General features: G+C 23.9%; 2 protein-coding genes across 2 annotated transcripts; both read right to left on the bottom strand.

The window, feature by feature from the left end:
* Nucleotides 1-1,183: 1,183 nt before the first annotated feature.
* On the bottom strand, nt 1,184-4,524 carry LOC112603477 (putative uncharacterized protein DDB_G0282133). Its single transcript, XM_025352048.1, has 6 exons — nt 4,131-4,524; nt 3,681-3,984; nt 3,446-3,529; nt 2,755-2,947; nt 1,753-1,839; nt 1,184-1,648 (listed from the first exon to the last, which is right to left on the bottom strand). Exons 1-6 carry the CDS (start codon nt 4,246-4,248, stop codon nt 1,343-1,345), a joined length of 1,092 nt encoding a protein of 363 aa, XP_025207833.1. The 5' UTR covers nt 4,249-4,524; the 3' UTR covers nt 1,184-1,342.
* Nucleotides 4,525-8,736: 4,212 nt separating this feature from the next.
* On the bottom strand, nt 8,737-12,886 carry LOC112603480 (golgin subfamily A member 6-like protein 6). Its single transcript, XM_025352051.1, has 9 exons — nt 12,751-12,886; nt 12,438-12,673; nt 12,225-12,365; nt 11,995-12,160; nt 10,789-10,969; nt 9,795-9,973; nt 9,553-9,729; nt 9,269-9,481; nt 8,737-8,932 (listed from the first exon to the last, which is right to left on the bottom strand). The coding sequence occupies exons 1-9, from the start codon at nt 12,850-12,852 to the stop codon at nt 8,834-8,836; spliced, it is 1,494 nt and encodes a 497-aa protein (XP_025207836.1). The 5' UTR covers nt 12,853-12,886; the 3' UTR covers nt 8,737-8,833.
* Between the last annotated feature and the right edge of the window lie 7,385 nt (nt 12,887-20,271).

Genomic DNA, 20,271 nt, shown 5'->3' with positions numbered 1-20,271 from the left:
TGTCTATTTGTTCTTGCATAAATATGACACTGTGTATTCTAAAAATATTTTTTTATTAATTACAAAATATAATCACCATACATTAGAACTTAACTCTTTAATCATATACCTACATATTTAAATAAAAAATTTATCCAATCTTGATATTTTAATACTGTCTTTAAATATCAGTATCTAATGGAAAAATAAAAACTTAAAAAATATATAATTTTTTAATCTTTTTAAATACTTATCACTACTTAGCAAACTAACTTTTTAATTCCTTGCATTTAAGGTATAATATTTATTAAAAATAAAAACTGCAAATGAAGTATTTTGTTTAAATGAAACATTTCATAATCATTCAACTTCTCAAATCAATCAACATTCAACAACCACTAATTGGTACTCATGTGAATCTTTATAAGTGTTTCAATTTTAAATGACGAGGCGCCACAAATCCTTAAATACATTTAAATTAAAAAATATAAACAAATATAAATTTATTTATGTATTACATATCTTAAGAAATTAACAAAATAGAATAAAAGTTTATCATATCTTTGAGTTAATACTTATTTATTACAACAACAAATGTCAGATATCATTATTGTAATTAAATAAATATCATCATTAACTACTCATATTGGGTACTTACAAATTACAATAATAGACATTTCAATTGATACAATTTTTCCATTAAATTGTAAACTGAAATAGTTAATATAATTATAAATTAATTGTAAAAAATGTTATTTTAAGGATAGCAGAACATTAAAAAAGATAGGAACAGAATAAATTATAATTATTTTTACAAATTACAATGTAATTATCAACTAATATTAATATAAAATCTATAGAAGTTAAGGTTGAATAATGTGATCACAACTATAATACTTTTGTAAAATATTCAGATACAATTATATTAAAACATTATGACAAAAATAACTTCTTTTTTTTTTTTTTTATTCTCTAAAGTCTAAGGAGTATTTCTTTACAATTGTGTAATAATACTTAGTTAGCATTTATGAGATTTACAGTGGATTACTAAAATTAAACTAATAAAAATTTAATTCCTTTATAAGGAATAAGGTACAAAATAAATGTTAATTTGTTTTTTAGAAAAATGAACATTTTAAAAATAATTCAAAGAAATTAATAACTATTAATATTATAAAAAAAAAAATAATTAATATCAAGCGATTTTAGATGGAGCAATATAAAAACAGATGAGAATATTATTATGGATTTAAGATGTCATTTCTATATTCCCAGTAAAAAAGAAAAAAGTATTGATTTTAGGTAAAGCAATGATTTGTTTGTATATTTTAAATTGAACTATTAATTTACTAAAAAAAAAAAATTATAAACAGTACTTCTTAGGTGGAGGCATAATTGGTATGAAATTGGTAAAACAATTTTGAGCAAATGCTTCATTATCTATTTTACCATATACTTCGGTTTGCATGAGTATCTTCAATTTTGGCTCGTTCTCAGTGTTCTTATCTTTTTTTTTGGTAACAAAACTAAATGACTCCAATTCAGATTTTTTATTCACGGGCGTTTTCAAAGATCTAATAGACATATCCCAGTAACTATTTTGGTCTATCTGTATAGAGTTTTCAAAATTGTTAACTTTTGAATTTTCACATTTTTTAAATGTTGATACCTGAAGCATATAAAAAATAACATACAGGATAACATTAAATTGCATATTGTGTAAAATATAATTTTATTAAAGTATAAATACTGAAGTAAGAATCATATACTTACAAGATCTTCTTGCACATGCCTCTTAAGTGTTAAAATATCTTCTTTTTGCTTTTGAGCTTTTGACATTAAATCATCAACACTCCGTTTCTAAATCATATATAGTACATTCAAAATTATAAAACTATAATTGATTAATTTTGATGTAAGAACTTTATCATTCATGCAAATCTAACATTATGAATTATAAATAAGCAGTTCTCTAACCCGTGGACAACAAAATATAAAATTGGAATTATTGTCTTAATCTTTAATTCTGTATATTTTTCTTTTCATTTGAAGAGTATACCATTATTATAGAATAATACCATTAAAAAAGTCTTTTAAAGTCATAGCAAGTATGAGGCCCAGCATAGCCATACTCCAGTACTATCTTTACATATTATACATTATAATAATTGTTTGTGGATCTATGAGTAATTAAATAATTAAGAATCTACAAGTAACTAGATACATGTCACATGCAATTATTAACATTTCATCAAAATTTAACGAGTTATTTTTAAGTTGAACTATACTATTTAATATTTTTGGTAAAATATATTTGATTTATATTTGTTGAAACTGTTATCAATTTTTTGTTGTGCTTATAATACATAAATGAACCCTTCATAAAATATTTTGTAAATAAAAAAAAAATCTTATTTATAAAACTTAATATTTCATAGTTTAAATATTTTAAATAAAACATAATTTAGTCATATTTATTATTTATAAATTCAACTTTGTTTAGGGTGAAATATCCTTAACAGTTATTACAGAATAAAAATTAGCTATCATGAAATTGTAAACATATAATTTTCAGCTATGAGATATATATATTTCATATTATTTAGAGAGAAATTGTACTCTTAATATACTTAATATCTTATTAGTCTAAAGATACATATTGTATTGGTTAGTAAAATAAAAATAATATGTATTAAGTAAATTTAAATTCAAATAACATTTGTATACAATAATGGAAATTAGTAAAACATTCTGTACGTATTAGTTGTAACTTACATGAATCAAACCGGGATTGGCACAAATATTTTTAGTCATGTAATAATCACATCTAATTTCTTCAAATGATACTTCAATAAAATTTAAACATCCAACTGGTTGAATAGGAAATTCATGTCCAATAGGTTGAAAACACGTGAATGGCCAAGCATTGCTCATTGATAATTGTCTTACATGATTTTGGTAAGTTTTACTGAAAAAAAATAAATGTTAAAATACTTAGTGAAAAAAACTCTGCTTTTTTTGCAAAAAAGAATTAAAAATAAATAAAAATGTATGAAACTATTAAAATGCCTCATTAAAAAACTAGTATACTAAAATACAATATGTTTCCATCTCTCATCAGTTAAAATATGAGAAAAAAGAATGAATTTGTGACAATTTAACAAATATTTTATTTTAATAAAATTAATACTTGAAATAACTTTGTGATAAAATATTTTGCAATAATTAAAGTTTAATTAAAAAGTAAGAAAAACTAATTAAATTGAGCTTTTTCCTTTCTTAAGACTACAAATGAATAAAAAGCAGTAGAAAAATTGCCTAGTATTTGAAAGAAATCCTAAAATTTGTGTTGTCTAAAACGTAGAACATAAAAAAGGAATATTGATAAAGCTAAGGATTTAGTTATTACTAATTATTTAAATATTTTCTGATATTGATTGTTTATTTTAAATTAAATAGTACTTACATATCATTTTCATATTTCTTTAATATTTTTTCTGTATCATTGTGGATTTCATATGTTTGTTTTTTACTATCTAAATTCGTATTCCTAAAAAAATTGAATAACAAATTTTATTGCTTTAATCGTAAAAAATTAAAATTCATTGGTTATTATAATATATATTATATATATTGAGTATGTGATGTATATGGTGTTGTAACTAATAACATTTGAATTTAAATATTTAAAATTTGAGTACCGATTTGAACTAGCATGAACTTTGTTCGCACCATAATCATAATTTCTACTCCGACTGTTGTCATCTTCATTATAGTTCTTTACATTGCGCTGCCTTTGACCTTGATTGCCATAATGATTACTGGAATCGTCATAATATTCATTGCGATCATTTCTTTGATTATAATAACCATCCCTGTTGCCATAATCCTTTTTATAATTGTAGTTGGCGTTTTTACTTCCAGAATCATAGTAATGTTGTCCGTGATCGTCATCATCATTATATGCTCTATTAATAGTTTCATAATAACTTTTGTTTTTATTCCCTAAACATTAAAACATGTAAATAATATTAAGAATAAAGTAAGAAAAGTGTACAACAATATATGTGTTGAATTTCTTATCAATTGATAATGTGTTTTAAAATTTTTTAGTATTTTTACCAGAAAAAATGATTTAGGTATTAACTCACTAGAACTCCTTGATGAGATTCCATGGTTTGAGCGCTGTGGTTGATCATGCAAGAACCGACAGGACGAGCCGTAATAACAATTTCCTTGTAAATAGAATTTGCATACCGTCGTAGACATGTTTATCACAAGAGCCCAGAATAATTATTAATTTATGAAACCAACAACAGCATTTAAACGGTCCAAATGCTGTATTTTGAATTTGCGACGAGAAGTAGAAAAACCGCAATCGAAATTAGTATTTAGTACGTTCGGAATGTTCGGACTTTCGGAGTGTTCGGACTGTCGGAGAGGACTGTTATCAGTTTTAAACTAACGACCGTTTGATAACGTTTGACGGTAACATGATACGACGATTTCGCCGATACGGCGATACGTATCGCTTGTTAACAATATGTTATTTCATGAACATTCCACATAAAGACGCATTCGAGAGAGAAGAGGAGGGGGTGTTTAAACTAGTTATGTGGATTTAGAATATTACGGTCGAAACCGGAAACGCCTTACGATTATATTTTTATCGATTAAATTTAGTTTATTGCAGCATAAAGGTATCTTTGGGTTTACAAATTCGACTTACGTTTTGTGACTTGTTTAAAAATATAATAGATAGTACCTATTGTTGTACAACTACTCAAGTCTGTGTAGTTGATTGTTTGCCGATTAATTGTTTTTTTTTCTTTTTAATAAAAATCGAGTTAGACAACACGTTTAACACAATAAATATACCTACCAAAGAAATACAATGAGTCAGAATCGAAGGAATGGATTAGCTATGCTTCATATTATTCTTAGAGAAATCGATGTTCAAACTTCAGAAGTGCTATCAATATTAGGGAAAAAAGGATTGAGATAACTTAACTTTATCATTTAGTTGGTAACATATAGGAAAAATAATCACCATTTTCATAATTTAATTAATTGATAATTTATTACCTATATTTTATACCTAGGTATAATGTCGGCGGTTCACCGCTACCTATTGGTTCGAAAGAAGTAAAATCTCGTGCATAAAGGTTTCGGAATTTTGTACATATTTAAAATTAAATATAGTAACTATTTTAAATTAATTTTATTTAGTCTCCTCTACCTAAAAAAAAAAAAGTGCGTTCGTGTTTTATAGACATGATATATGTTTCAATGTACCTATCTATGTGGTTCTAAATGTTCTGATATCTATACTAAAAATTAAAATTAAAATGGTTTCTTTGAAAATGTTGTGTAACTATCAATTGCTTTTCGAAATCGTCAAATGACGGAGAACATTTTACTTATTATTCGATGTTATAAATGTCATGCTTGATTTTTATATCATACAATACAACTGTGAAATATGAAATTTTCCTTCAACTTTTCAAACTCCGGATTGACACATCATTATATTGTATAATGTGTAAAGGTAATATCGTAATGTTTATACTTTATAGTAGGTATCTATGTTTAATGTAAATGCATAAATTAGAAATATATAATAAAAACATGCCTAGGAGTTAGGACCTAAGGTATATGACGACAATGTTTAAATAATAATTTTGATAAATTAAATTTTCAATAAAAACATGCATGTCAATACACCTGTCAACGAATTCAAGCAATGTAATTTCATAAAATTTGGTTATTTTAATATTTATCCATAGTTACGTTACCTATGTAATTTTCTTTATCCATCGTTCTTTTTTTTTTAATACATAATAGTATATCAATATGGTACTGTAGTATGTACCTATGCCCAAATCACGTACAATACAATTGTATTTCATCGTGATATACCTTTGTTTTCATATATTACGATAAAGCCAATAAAGTAAAAATGCTTGATAATAAGTATGTAAATTATTATAAAATATAAATATCGCGCGCAGCTTTATATAAATACGAGAATATAATATTATCTCGCACGTTATTCGGTTGTTATGATTTTTAACTTTTAGGTAGGTATCTTCCGCACGCTATTCGGATGCGCCGACGCGCCGTATGCCGCCATTGTATGTTACTATAACGACAGATGGTAAATTTCAAATTTGATAGGTATTGCAATATTATTAACATTATGATCAGTAGACTCCAAATACTGGCCAGTTGGTATAGCACATACAGAAGAAATGAATATTCAAATTATATTAATTTATTTTATAACATAATATATCATAATCTTTCATATGAACATAATATATATTATATATTAATTATATGTACATAATATAAACCTGTCAATATTTACAGTCCTACATGAGATGAATTTAGACGTGGTAGTAATGACTTGGTCCTAGTAAACAAGGGAGGTAGTAGATTTTTAGTTATTTTATTCTTATACTTATTACCTAATAATTACAGCAAGTAAACTTTTTTTTTTATTTAAAAACTAATTTTTTATATTTTTCTTTATTTTGGCGTAAATTTAATTTTTGAAAATTGTACAAATGATATCGATACATATTTATGTATTTATACATTATACAGATGTGCTTTTTAATATACTTATAATATTCATAATTTGTATAACATATACTAATAGTATACATTATAATGCTGTAGAGTTTGCATGTTTAAACTTTGAACGTGTTCAAAGATAAGCGTGCGTTTATCTTGGACACTATTAGACTGGTTAAAAAAAAATTATATGTTTAGTAAATTTCATTTTGGCTCAAAAAAATCGAATAATTTATTGTTAATATTTAAGATTTCTATTGTTTACAGAAAAAAAAAATTAATTCGCCAGGTTTTGCTATAAGATTTTTTAAATAAGATAATATTAAGTTTATTGTTTATTTGTTTATAATGTACTACAAAATACAATGTCCGACTATTATGATTGTAGCTTATAGACTCTAAAAATACTCAACTGATTTTGATAAAAGTTTTAGAGATAGTTCTCAGAGGTATGTTCTCTTCGGAAAAGTTTAGAGGGTACTTCGAACTGCGTTATAAAATATACCAAGTGCTTCATCTAGGCGGATTTCCCATTTTGATCGAATTGGTTTACAAAGTGAGGTATATCGATTTACCGATTTGCTCGTGAACATACACTAAAACTGAAATACATCGACATAATACCTTATTTTATACTTTTTCATTTTTTCCTTGGCGAAGTCAGATTATACAGCTAGTCGAGCTAGTACGTATTACATTAATACGTGTATAGTGTATACGTATAATACTCGATTTATGAAGTAATTAATTAATTGCCTAATTTATCAAAATAAGCCAATTAAAAACCTACCTATTTATTTATTGTGGTCTGTGGGTATTTGTGATCCTAGTTTCTTATAATAATAATATCATAATGTATTTGACATGGATGTATTATCGTAATAAATTTATAGATATTTCTAAAGCTTAATAAATATAACGTATTATAGTCTCTGGAAGTCTAGAAAATTAGCTGATACTTGAGTATTTGATTAATGACAAAGATTTAACTTACTCATATTGTTATTAATGCTATTATTTTAAATAGTGTCACAGTTTCCTACCACACCAATGAAAACAATATTGTATTATCGACTATAGGATACAGTTACTAATATTAGTAATTACTATTGTCTATCATCAAAGTCATCAAGCATGACTCATCACTGTAAAATATAATTATTTATTTTTAATAATGTCAACTATAGTAATTAGTAATGCCCTACATTTAATATACTATGTATTTTTGTATTTTATGATTACGGTCCACTGTATCAGTATGTGTAGAGATCTGTAACTTTGTAATCTTAACTTGTATTATAAATTAATTATTATTAATCAGTCTACTATAATAAAAGGTTTTATATATTTATACTTATTTGTATATTTTGTTGGTATTTAGTACTTACAATAGTTACTTATAAATAAATATTTTTTTAATTCGCAACACTCTATATAAGTTTAAACGGTTACATCATTACTCAACACTCCTGATTGTAGTCTGGACATATTTAGGATACAAGAATATGTTTCCCAATCGTTCAATTTTAAATATATTGAATATGAGCCATTATACTCGTATGATTGACTTTTAATTATTTGTCATCCACTGAGATAAATTTCTTTATTATAGTATAAATTTCGTGTAACCTGTATTAATTGCTTAAATCTTGAACACAATTTTTAAGAATATTATACATTTATAATTAATATCTACTTGTGTTTAGTATAGTTGATGGTTTTAAAAATGAAAATAATATTTACTAAAGCAAGTTCTAATTTATAACTTATAGTCCTATATAGCCTATAGTTCTAACCTATAGTTTTATATAGGTATCATCTTTGATTTTAGAATATATATTATAGTCTAAAATCAACGGTATTGCATCCAATTTACAAACAGACATTTTTTGAATGAATATAATTTTATAAAAGTGACATAATAATGCACTAATAGTCTATACAATGAAAGTCATATTAATAAAGCTTAATTTGGAGTAAATATAAGTTCATACTAATTTAAAGGATAAATACTGAAAATAAGGAAATCTATTATAATGTCTATAAGATAAATAGATAATTCAGTATAATTGAAATCAAATTAGCCACTATCTGATAAGCTATAATCAACACTATAATAATATAATACTACAATATAGATAACTTGGTAATAAAAATTAATATAAAGAAAAAGGTCATCTAAATAGGTTCATCATGATATGTTACAACTATAAAAATCTGAGTTCAATAAACATTATGAACAGGCGTTTATGAAAAAGTGATATTACTTGAATGTTCATAGTTCAGATAATAGTTTTTTTAGTAGTTTTTCTTGTGCGGCTAATTCCATCATGAATTTCCGATGATTTTCCAAATCGATTTGTCTCTGTTTTTCCTAAACAGTAAAATAGTTTATTTCATACGTTTATTAAATGAAATAAAAATTGAATGCAAAACTAGATTAGTAACTGGATTTTTGCCAACCCACTCGTTAAAAAACGTGTGTGTAATAGAAATACGCATTAAAAATACGTCACAACATGTCTGATTTCATAAAAAGAAACTAATTTATTTTTTCACAGGTTTTATATTATGTAAGTGACGCATTAAAAGTTAAAAATATAAGTAACCTGTACATGTATTATGTATTATCCATGTCATACGTTGATAATAAATATAATTATATGAATAATATATAATGTGTTGATATCATATAATATTGAATACTTACGATTATTTCTTTACTGGCCTTAATTTGGTCGTTTAGGTCTTTTCTAAACTGCCATTTGTATATTTTTTTATTTTCCCACTGAAGTTTCTCCTCTTTCAAATAGTCTTCGTATTCTTTTTTCGCTTGATTAAACATTTCACGTTTTAATTTTTTTTGTTCTTCTAAAAGTGCCTTACGCGCTTTTAGTTGATCCATTAAAACATTATTGCCCTCCTGTGAAAATTATAATATTGTAATGCCCGCATAGTATACATACACTTTAAATACATTTAGTAGGATCGTACCTTCATACGCTTTCGCCGTGCTTCAGCACTTTCACGTTCGATAGATAGTTTAAGTTCCTCAATTTCATTTATTTGTTTCATAATTGTTTTTGATATTTCATCATTTTGCCTTTTGCGTTCTGCTTTAATAATTGCTTGATGTTCTTTAAACATTTCGTTTTCGCGTTTTAATTGAAGCTATAATATTTTAAAAATATATCAAAATAAATATATTAAAAAACACACAAAAATTTAGGTTTCACCTTTGCTTCAATTTCGCTGGCTGAGTCATCCTTTAAATTTTGTCTCATTGTGAGCTTAAATGTTTCATCAAACATTGTTTTCGCTTCGTTCATTTTTGCAAACAAAATCGCTCTTTCTTTGGTGAATAATGCTATTTCATTTTTTGTTTGCAATTGTTTTCTTTTACGTTCTAATTTTTCTAAAGAAAATTAATTTTTGATTTGCAAATTTGTATCGTAAAATTTCCTGTATTTATTCTAGCTATTATTTAAGCACTAATGATAAATAAAATATTCTTAAATAGTTATTTATTTTTATCCCTAAATTTACTGTAAATATTTAAACTAAAATGCAGTGCTCTGTAATGTATCTACATTTTATTTTGTATCTTTTATCGTTATTTATTTACTTAAAAGAAAAATTAATTTATAACTGTAAGTAAAATTATATTGTTTCTTAATAGAAGTACCTATTTAAGATACTTATTAAAATTAAATTATTATAATATTAATTTAGCTAATGATTAATTATAATTTATGACTTTATACAGATGATCAGATGAATAATATCTGTTGTAAATATAAAATAGACCTATTAAACCTATATTTTTATTTTGTTTTGTTAAACTATGATGCATTATACATTTATAACTTTTATTATTATTTTTTATTGACAATGATTGTAATGTAAGTATAAAATTATATTTAAAGATTGACATAAAAATTATTGAATTTTAAATTATGAATTATTTGTTTTACTTTAATTTGGTAACTCTACATTTTTAATACAACAAATCTTCATAAAGAAAATAATTTGTTTTTTTTTTTTTTATGTATTTTAAGAGTATGTGTACCTAGATAGTAGATAATTTTTAAAGTTAAGTATCTGTATTATTTGTATCTAGAATCTAGATATGTATTGAAAATATTTTATTACAGCATTATTAAAATGCTTAATTAATATACACCTAATAACAATTAAAGATAATAATTTATCGAGCAGACTCTTACTTACCAAATTCTTCTTCTTCGTTCAACTTTTCATTCAATTTCTTAATTTCATCGCATTCAATCGCTTTTAAAACTTTTTGTTGTTCTAGTAATTTTTCTTTCTGTTGAACTTGTTCATATAATTCCTTTCGAAACTTAAGTTTTTTCTCTAAAAGTTTACGTCTTTCCTCTTCTCTTTCAAGAGTCTAAATAAAATTATAAATTTCATATTATAGTAGTATTGCAGGAGTGTAGGTAATATAGTGCTATTAGCCTATACGTTTATTTATTTTCATTGAAAATAAAATTTATTTATTTACAATGTGCAGCTATACACAAAAATCTATCCAACAAGTAAATTTAATGAGGTTTGAATGGTGGGAAAGGAAAGTCATGCATTGGCAGCATTTGTCGGAACATTTTTTTTAGGAAGTGTATAACTATACAACAGTTTCTTTTAAAGCACCTGGGTGGTTTACTTGGAATTATTTGGATGAACTTTGTGATAACTGAAAGTTTTGTTTGTTATTTTTTTTAGGTAATCGTAGCAATCTGCTTTGGTATTTTCATACTAGACGTATGACAAAATAGGTATATCTATACCTATTGTGTATAATATATACATATATTTTTTTTACAATATAAATAATATTAATAATTATATTATTTATCAATACATACTATAAATTCATTAGTAAGCCCATTAAGATCCAGATCTCAGAAATAAATACTCGACTGCAGCAATAGAAAATATATTTAATCATTTTTTTTTTATTTTTTGTGATAACTTATTATCAATAACTACTGTCAAAACGCCTTATGTATCAGTGACATGATTTATTGATGTAAGTAAAATTATAATTCTTGTTTATAATCAATAGTAATGTGCATTTCGCTAGTAATGCATACAAAAATATGAAATCTTCATAATATTTTGTAAAATGACTTACTTCGATTTAAATTTAAAAAAAATAATAAAGCTGAATACTTAAAACCATAAGTAACAAATTCATAAATGTTTAATAGGATATGTTTACTTATGGATTACACGCAACTATATACGTATATACAGGCGCGTACAAAAAAAAAGTATATAAATTTATATTTTTTTTTAGGGAGGGGGAGGGTTGAACACCTGACCTTTCCTCGTGTACGCGCTAGTGTATTGCTTATTTAACTTTGAAAATCAATCAAATTTAGTCTAGCTATATATATATATAATTAGATTTACCTGCTTTTTAAATATTTCTGCATTTTCAATATTAGCTAGTTCTCTCTGTTTAATTTTTTGTTCTTTAATGAATCTGTTATTTTCTTCAATAATTTTATAGTTTATATTAGCTATATCGTTTTTACGTTTAGTTATTGCAGCAAATCTCAATTCTTCAGAGTTTTCTCTAAAATAATAATTTAAAATATTCAATAGTTTTCAATACATTTTTTATTTTATTTTATGCCAACATGAACATTTGTAGACGTTTTGCTTCCACTAATTTACGCTCTTCTTCGTCACTTTTTTCTTTGAGTGCTCTTGCCTTTTCTTCTAAATCTTCTTGGGCAATTTTCGGGTTTCCTGGTTCTTGTTCTAATTTTAATTCCGGCCTAGTTTTTCAACGTATAAGTAATTATTAATGTATTGTTGAAGTTAAAAACAATAAAAACAGATGTTCATACTTTGGACATGGTTCTTCTTTAAATAAATGTTCGTTAGCTTTCATTCCACATTCAACCATTCTTTTTATTTGATTGTATAGACATTTTTTATCAGACGCGTCAATCATTTCTTTATGCTGAGCTTCTCTAAGTATACTTTTAAAATCATTTTCGTTTTGTATTTTTAACCTTTCTGTACGGAATCGTTCTATGTCACGAAGTCTAATTTTGTAATCACACCCCGGTTGTTTAGCTAACTAATATTTAAATTAGCTTATCAAATCAATGTTATAATGTTATATTTTCAATTAAAAAAAAGTATTGGTGTACTTACAAACCCGTACGTATATGCTTCAGGTCCTCGAAACGGCGTAGGTATAGAAACACCTACTTTAGACGGTGGAACGGGTTTCATAGGTTTTCCTCCGTAAATCATTTTAATATAAAATTAATAAGTTTTTAATTGACAATAATATTTAATACGTTATAAATTTCAATTCGGATTTAATACTTATGAACTACAACTCAATTGTTTGTTAGATATATGAACTGTTACCATAGCTAGATAATATTAAACCCCTGTATGATTCGTCACGCAAATACGTGCTTAGCACCGTACACTAACTTTAAAAAGACCCCTTTACTATTGTAGTCTGAATCAATGAACATCTTGAACTATTATCATTATCACATTCTATTGTTATCATGAAAATATAGTATATGATTTTATCATTTAAGCCATTTAAGGCAGGAAGTTCAAAAAAAATATATTTTTATCTATTTATTTAAAAATATTTAAGACTTCAAATTTAATTTATTTAAATTTTAAATTTATTTAAGGTATTATCAGTAATTGTGTTTGCTTTCTATAATATTACATGTTTTCCCTTAATTTCTTAGAGTGATCTGGTAAAGAAAAATCAACTGAAAGAATTTAAGTAATATTTTGTCAATTTGCTTTAAGTAAAAATAAAGCATTATGATTGTACACTACATAAAACGTAATTGATCAAATTAAAGTAAAAAACTTGGTATTCTTTAGGATATCCGATATTTCTGTTCATAATTGTTCCTGTATGTTTTTGTTTTTATAACCATAAAGTGACTGAGGTTGATTTCAAGCTCGATCGACATTTTATAATCATATTTAATAAAATATATAGTATTATATTATATACATGGTTTCCTATTTATTTAATTACTTAATTATATAATTTATATAATTTTTTAGAGGATTCGAATACTATACTAAAAAAATGAATAAAAAAATGAAATAAACATATTTTTTTTTTTAAATTTAAGTACATTTACTTGTATAAATATATAATTTTACCTTTATATTGTAAACAATTTAGCACAAATTATTAGTTTTTGGTAAAATGTTGATAACAGCATCCAGTGACTAATATTAATTATAAATTATCAAAATACCACACATTTCATTCCAATGAAGCAATATTAGTCATGACTGGAGACAAACATTTTTTGTTTTGACTACATTTTATCAGTGTGCATTTTTTCTATAAAATATAAATGTTTAATTTCTCATTAGTCACATTTAAGCGATTTCAGTCGTTTTAAAATAGTTTCGCTTTACCTGTGTACAGGCTACACCAATTACCAAATTGTTGAATTACGTAATCAACCTGATACTTTTTAAAGGATTAAATTTTTTTAAATTAGTATTTATGTTTTTATTTTTACTGATTTTCATTAAGAAATATTTGTAATTACTTGATTATAATAAATACCTAAAGGCTAAAACCAACCAATATTGAATTATTATTGATCATAAATCTTAATTACCTATTAAATTGCAGAAGCTGTATGTTTATCTTTTTATAATATATATTAAGTATTATACTTGGTATCTACATAACCTATCTAATTTAATTTATTTTTAAAATGTATATACCTAGCTTTAAACTCATTATTATACGTAGGTATATTGTATATTATTATCTATAATAATATATTTATCATTTATCGTATTATTTTTATTTAATAAAACAAAAACCGTGAGTACGTGTAATGCATTTTAAGTTCAAACATATATTGCTTATTGTTTCAGAACAAATATTTATACAATGAATTATACATATGTGTATATTATTATACACAGTATTATTTTATTACGATAAAATAAAACTCATATGTAAATAATTATGAATTTATAAAAATTTAAAATAGTAAATGTAATGTATATATTTATACCGGTATTTATTTAACACTATATTATTTTGTTGTTAGTAGATTTTTTAATTATGTTTGACCTATTTTATTGTTTTTTGATATAATAATAATCGGAGAAAAAACATTCACTATTTTTCTGATGTATCAGTGAATTCTTGCATTTTATTATTAAACATTTTTTAAATCTTTACTGTGAAATCCAGACCAGCTTCATTATTAAAATCGAGTTATACTTGTAAACTTTCGACTGTATTAATTTATATAAAAACATGACAAAACGAAAGAAAACATTTCCAAAAACATAGTTATTCGTTAAAATATCTAATTGTGTCAAAATTTAAACTTCAAATGCTTACTAAAAAAATATAAGTCAAATTATTACTGAGATCTACATAAAGAGTACCTAAACAGTAGATACATTGGAAATTAAAAAGTATTGATAACAATAATTTTACAAACATTGAATGAAAATGCCGTCCATGAATTCGTTAGTTACTATTTTTTAGGATGAGTATTTTAGGTAAGTTATGATATCGTCAAGTGATTAGTGAATAAGTTATACTAGGGGAAATATTGTATAATAACAGATTGGACGAACTATCATTAGAATAAGTTTAAAAAGCAGAGAATTACTTTCAGTTTGAATAAAAATAATTTAGAAACACTTTAGTAGATTTAGTAGAAACATTTGAAGTAATATTATAAAGGAGGACTTTAAAAGAGATTGAAGAACTACGTCTCTACTCGAGAAAAAATTTCTAGAAAAATAGGTAAAAAATGATAATATTTTTTCGGTTTCACTAATATGTATATTCAAAGTAAAAAAATTTATAATGGCGTTTGAATTTCGCTCTTAATTAAGAAAAGACAAGATAATAAATTTAACTGCTTAATTAATAATATTGCAGACTCTGAAATTTTGCAAAAGAATTTAGATTCGTTTTTTACATGGTGTATAACTATAATTATCTATCTCTAAATATTATAAAATGGAAGGTTATTTCTTTTACTGGAATTCAATTATTTTTGAATGTAAAATCAACAATAATGAATTAAATAGAGTTTATGTTATGAAAGTTTTGGATATTCATTTTAAATATGACTTGTTATTTAAAATTAGTTATAAACTTGTGTTAAATAAATTATATAAGATGTTTGAGTTCATTAATAGAAATACTAAAAGTTTTAACATTTTATATTGTTTGAAAACTTCGTATAGTTTTCTTGTGAGTTCTTTCTAAGAATTTGGCACATATCGTAAATTTGATCACAAAATCTAAATTCTTTGTTCTTCAAAAGAAAATTTGTGGATGTAATATTTGTACATTGTTTATTAAATGGAATACTAATTGCATATATTTATTATTGGTACAATTATGTATTTGCGGTTCTTCATTTTTTTTTAAAGTAAAGAATTATTTGTTATTTTATATTTTTTTGAAAAAAATCTGGTATTGATTAATTTGTCCCTCATGCTTTAAATATAGCTTATGAAATGTTCTCCTCATTAGATTTTTTTCAAGTTATGATATTTTTAAATTCAATGTTTTGTTAATTTTAAGAAATAGTAATTTATAATTCAAATATTATGTATTTTTCATATAGGTATATGTATTATTATTAATATATTATCTTTAATTATTTTAATAATTTAAAAATATTATACAGGATTTTGGTCCGTTAAACTGTTTATAAATAAAAAATAAACAAATAATTACAGATTAATTTGAATGAACTTAAAACTAGATAAGCTTTTTCTGTTAAGTGAAAAGTTTTTGAGTACACTAGATACCTGAGCATAAACCTAGATTCCAGAGAATGAAAATATAATAGTAGAGACTAGTGAGAACAAATATATTATAATAGTGCTCGTTAAAAGTAACTGCTGCGTCATAATTATAAATATTATAATGTGAGAGTATTTTTTCAACCATACAAGATTTTAAATAACGAGCCATAGATAATAGTCAGTAAACTTAGAAGCACAAGACATTATGAGATATGAAAGCCCCTAGAGGTTATATAGCAAAATGGGTTGGTAAATATATAAACAACGAAGGGAGAAGAATCGGGTACGACAATATTTAGATATTAGCAATATTGATGGTTTATTAGAACTAGAAAATAAAACAAGAATATCACAAAAACTTGATTTAGTTGGTAAAAATTGAAGCATAAGAAGAAATTGATGAGGTGGAAGAAGTTAAGTGGTTTTTTTTTCGCACGAAGCCGTTTCTCGATATATACTCGTAATTTCACTATGATATGCAATTACTATTATTTATTTTGACATAGAATTACTTTTAATGATTATATTTAAGGTTTTAAATTTTGATTCTTTTCATTTTCTATTAAAATTACCTATACCAAACCCTTTAAAGCAGACGAATATCGTTTAACTTGAGTGATAAATGATAAATTTAACTTGAGAAGTTTAACCTTCATTAAATATAACTTTACAACTGAATAGATAATATAGAATAATTATCAATTACGATTTTTAATTACTTCTTAGGTGATTGTGATCGTGATTTTGCAATTTTAACTTTTTTTAATTATTTATAAAATACTTTTCTAACTCATTCCATGGTGTAGTAGTTAAATGTAATATGTCTACATGTTCAAAAAAAGAATTATTTATTTACTTACTTTTAAATTAAACCACTATCCACGGTGTAATTAAACAAAAACATATAAATTAATTTTATAGCTTAAAGATATAAATAAAAATTATTAATTACTATAAACATTATTTTAATTGAACATAATTTTTATTTTTATTTAATTAACTAGAAAAAAAGTACGTTTAAAATGGATAATTAGTAAAGTTAAGCTTATAGTTATATTATATACATTTAACTAGTTCATAGGCAAAGACTTATAGTAGATATCTACATATAGGTATATCTCATACGAAATACGAATATATATATTTATTCATCGATAATAACTTTATATAATATTAATTATAAGTTTAACTATTATATTGTTATCAGACAATATTAAATAATATAAACACATCAATCTTATCGGATATTTAAAATTAAAAAAAAATTGATTTTAATTAATCAGTTTCTAGACAATTCATTTGGAAACAAAATATTTCGTTAAAAATATTTTATTATTTTATCTGATACCTATATCGTGTTTAAAAGTCCTGAATAATGATGCATTTTTGAATTTTAAATAAAAATAATCAATTGCTTTTTCATAATATATTGTAGAATCTGTTTGATTGGGACATGTTGGATTGTGACCTATTTGTCCCCATGCGACTGTTCGGATTAACAGAATAACTAATAAACTGAAACTATTAAAGTGTGTGCATAACAACTTTATTTGCAAAACGTATACATACATAATTCATACTTTGTCTAAACATTATTATTAGAACTTTAATTATATCGTTAATTAATTAGTTGATTATAATATATTTAATTCATATTTTGTTTGGCTGCAAAAAATCGTCCACTCTTTTTTGTTGTAATTTATTAAGACTTTGCTTATTGAAAAAGTTTACTCAAATGTCTAACAAGGTTGTTGGACATTTTCATTTCAATTTTGAATGAAATTAAGTAACAACTGATCAATGAAGTACATGGTATTATAGGATGAAAGAAATAATTAAAAAAAATAAAATACGTTGCATATTTTTACATGAAATTATTACATACGTATACGTATATAATATATATAATATATGTAGTATATGTACGTATATAAAATATATTAGAGCTATAAAAATTAGATAAATACAGTTTTGATAAGAAAGTAGGTAAGCGTATAAGATAGAATATCTAGTTAGTAGTTAGACACTTTTATCTTTGCGCCACATAACCGATGGCCTGTCTCCAATAAACGGAGTTAAATTGCCTAAAACAAATATATTCGTTTGAATCTATGGCAATTTGTCCCCTTTATGCGGTGTCCCAATTAAACGGATTTTACTGTATTCCAATTGATTAAATAAATGCAATAATCAATTATTATATTTTTAATTTTTTCAGCGCCTTACTTACATATTAAAATATAGCTATGTAAAAAAAAAAAAAAAAATAAGAATATATTTAAGAGCGAAAACGTAGGTGGTTTTTGTTTACGACTGCTGCATCTATTTAAATTGTATTAACGAAGTGACGATTTCTAAATCTATGAGTAAAACTCACAGAAGGGAATTATTATTCCTTGTGAACTATGAAGTAGATTTTTGGATCAGTCAAATCGTTCTATTATAATGTATTACACGAATAACCAAATATTTTTTTCAGTTAAATTGACCTTTTGCTAACCTGGGTATTAATCGAATATCCTGGTTGAATACGATTCGGAGAAACGTGTAGAAAAATAGTACAGGTACGTATATTCATATCGATTTTTACTTATATTATATTGCAGTAATAATACATGATTAAAAAGGTCAAAGCAATATTATATTTTGTATTACAAGTTGTTATAATTATAAAATTATAAATACTCATAACAAGGAATAATTATAGTTTCATTTAAGTATTTACATAGTTTTATAATATAGCAATACATTTAAGACAAAATAATTTAAAACATAAATATATATTATTTATTACCTAATTTCTAATATTATAATATTTTAAAATTTTTAACTATAACATTTGTTAAAATGATATAGAGTTTGCAAAATTAATCTTATATCAGTGCACTTATAGAATAAATATCTCAAAACATAAAACACTTCTAATAAAAAATAACGCCAGTTACAAGTATTTTAGATGCGTAAATATTTTTTATCAGAGTTTTTGTAAAGCACTTGTTAATTATTTTAAATTTAATTAGAAATCGATTAAAATATTTTTATTTCGCATAAAATATTTTGAAATGATGTTAATTTCTATAAGTAAATACTTATTATACTATTATATAAAACTTCTTTATAACTTCTCTTATAATTACTTCTCTAAGTATATGATTCACGAGAATATTACAACACTAAATAATAATTGATTAAAAATAATAATAGCACTACCTATTTACTTATTAAATTTACGAAAATGTTCAATATCTTAAATTTATTTTAAATATATAAATATACAAGCAATAAAAAAAAAAAATGGATATTTTTTATTAAAAACTGTTCATGCTTTCTAGTCTATTCTAACCACCCTAAAATAAAAATATATGTGTTTGTTTGCGTAAAGTATACTTAATAATTTCTTTTTTATGTTTATTTTCTTGTTTACTAAAAAATATCGTATATAATGTATAGGTACCTACTCAATTTTGATTAGTTATTTATTAATTATCTTTATGTAGTCTTATGTACTATGAACCTAACTATTGTTTTAATACAATAATTATTATATTCCATTTTACATGTTTACCATACTTACTGATTACAGTCGAGTTTGAATAATAGTTATAAATTAAAATGATATATTAATTATTAATGCATAATTATATGATCTGATCATGACAATAATACTAATAAATTATAGTAAAAGCCAAAATGCTTTAAATGAATGAGTCATACTCGTATAAAATTTATTTTTTTAAACCCTTTTAATAGTTAACCAAAGAAAAATTTCATGAATTATCTATGATAAAGGTTTTAAAATGTTTTATTGTATTACACAGAGTTTATTGTGTATGGTAACATTGCAATATTAATAATACCACTTTGACGTACCTA

The sequence above is a fragment of the Melanaphis sacchari genome, unplaced genomic scaffold, assembly GCF_002803265.2.
Source record: "Melanaphis sacchari strain LSU unplaced genomic scaffold, SCAv2.0 Contig109_pilon_pilon, whole genome shotgun sequence".
NCBI lineage: Eukaryota > Metazoa > Arthropoda > Insecta > Hemiptera > Aphididae > Melanaphis > Melanaphis sacchari.
This window is presented reverse-complemented; position numbering and strand designations above follow the sequence as displayed.